Source organism: Castanea sativa, chromosome 11, assembly GCF_040712315.1.
Source record: "Castanea sativa cultivar Marrone di Chiusa Pesio chromosome 11, ASM4071231v1".
In the NCBI taxonomy this organism is placed as follows: Eukaryota; Viridiplantae; Streptophyta; class Magnoliopsida; order Fagales; family Fagaceae; genus Castanea; species Castanea sativa.
This window is the reverse complement of record NC_134023.1, coordinates 24,516,088-24,518,233: the sequence shown is the minus strand read 5'-3', so window position 1 is coordinate 24,518,233 and position 2,146 is coordinate 24,516,088. Positions and strand designations below refer to the sequence as shown.

The 2,146-nt window shown below is 42.3% G+C and overlaps 1 protein-coding gene across 1 annotated transcript; it reads right to left on the bottom strand.

Annotated features, from left to right (window-relative positions):
* Nucleotides 1-257: 257 nt before the first annotated feature.
* Nucleotides 258-875, bottom strand: LOC142616257 (uncharacterized protein At4g02000-like). The gene has a single exon (XM_075789139.1). The coding sequence runs from the start codon at nt 873-875 to the stop codon at nt 258-260; it is 618 nt and encodes a 205-aa protein (XP_075645254.1).
* Nucleotides 876-2,146: the final 1,271 nt, after the last annotated feature.

Sequence of the window (2,146 nt, the reverse complement as noted above, 5' to 3'; positions counted from 1 at the left end):
ACTCTGCATCAATAGCATCCAATTGATCCTGAAAATCCTGATCAGTATTCCTCCTCTGCATGCCCACCTCAACTAAGACCTGTAGTTCATTATCCTCTATTCCTGGAGCTGCTAACTGTAGGTTCGATGGACCAGAAACTTCCATGCCCGAGCTATAAAGTTCACCTTCCTTCGCACCTTCATCTACTAATACTCCCTGCCCACCCTCCACATGGATTACCTGGTTATGGGCTTCGGATACGTTGACCGAATCAGTATCACTCCTCCTCAGAAGTTTTGACAGAACTTTGGCTATCAACATCATTCTCAGACTCCTCAAAACCTGCTACCCTTACCACTGTTTTTCGCGCAAGGTTCGGAGTTGTGGCCCTCAACCACGGACCAAATTGCTGCTCTGTCTCTAATAAATCATCTTTCCTCTTCGTCCAAATAGGACATTCTCTATCCATATGGGTCAATTTCCCACACCAATAACAGAAGTTTAGTAACCTCTCATACCGAAAACTCACCCAACTCTCCTTACCGTTACGCAAAATAATTTTTCTTCCTCTACACAACGGATTGGACACATCGACAGTCACCTTGAAACGCAGAAAATTGCTACCTTCAAACCTTTCATCCTCCTGCGCACTCTCCTCCACCGTTCCAGCTACAGAAATAATATCTTTTGCTGCCTTCCAAGTAAGACCGATAGGCACATCATGAATCTGAACCCACATACTCGTATAATCAAACACAAGGTTTTTGATATCAGCATGCTTCTCCACCTCTTTTAGTACCACCAGGTGTTTGTCAAAAGACCAAGGTTCACCCTGAATAACGTGTTCTACATCTGCCCTATCCATGAAAATAAAAAGAACTCTGTGGTTCCCCATATCTCGTACTTCAAATCCCTTCCTAGTCCTCCACAGCGACTTAAAGGTCCGTGAATAGCCTCCATATTAAGAACTCTCCCAATATAAAATCGGGCTGCCACAAAGAATTCACCCACGTCCACACTATCCTGCACCACGTATCTACTCCCTCCAGATTCCGAAAGCGAGAATCTCTCCCACATAGAGAAGAACCAAAGCCTAACGTAAGTGTAGGCACCACAATTCTACTGACGGCTAGGATTTAGGAACCGCCCTAGGTCAGAGAAACCCTTGAAGAGTACTAAATTAATTCTTCATTCCAAAATGAGGAGTTAGGCTTTGGTTCTTGATTCTACTCCTATTTTATTAGGAAGACCATTCTTAAAGACATCCAAAACTAAGATAGATGTTCATAGTGGCACACTTACTGATGATGCCGAAAATATCACCAGTGAGTTGCAAGCGCTCCTCAAACGAAAGCAACACCTGCAAAAAGAAAACGAAGGACCTAGAAGAGAGCACCGGTGTGGTGTCGGCCGAATACCCTCCGAAGGTCAAGTTAGAATCTTGTTCCTTTAACCCTAGAGTGCTAGAGTTAAGAATATTATGCGTACCTTCATACTTAGGGTTTCTGGGGTATTTATAGTGGGTAGAATTACCTTTCTTTGAGGATACAACTTCCTTCTCAAGTTCCTTTCCATATAGGAGTCTTCTTAAACGTGTGCCGCAAGGAGTCTAAATATACACGTTTGCGTGGGGATAAAGCAGAAGCTTATCTGAAATATATCAAACGACACGCCACGTGGCATCCATAATTAATTTATACAAGACGGATATTCAGCAACACCTAACCGTCATAGCTGGGTCAATCATGGTGTCGATCCGTCCTCACTGTTTCCGTCCATTTACTATTTTTATCCCCTTCACTTACCATGGAATTTGATGGTGAAATTGTTAAGTTTAATATTTATGATGCCATGAAATATCCTGATGATGATAATCCTATTTATGCTATTGATGTGATTGATTCTTTAGCACAGGAAGTTTTTGAACTTGATGGAAAAGATGGAATGGAAGTTACGATTAGTAAGCATCTTGAGAAACAGAATGAGGAGTTAGCTTTGAATACTGATTTGTAGGAAACTGTTGCAGCATTGAATGATTTTTTGAAGTTACAGCAGTCAGGTAACATTCCTTATGTTGCGTTACCAATTTCTAACGAGAGGCCCGTACCCTCTGTTTTGTAGGCCCTTATTCCAGATTTGAAGTCTCTCCCCAGTCACCTCAAGTAC

Bases quoted from the DNA above. Each gene is read 5' to 3' on its own strand.
- LOC142616257 (XM_075789139.1), bottom strand. From the start codon at position 875: ATGGGGAACCACAGAGTTCTTTTTATTTTCATGGATAGGGCAGATGTA.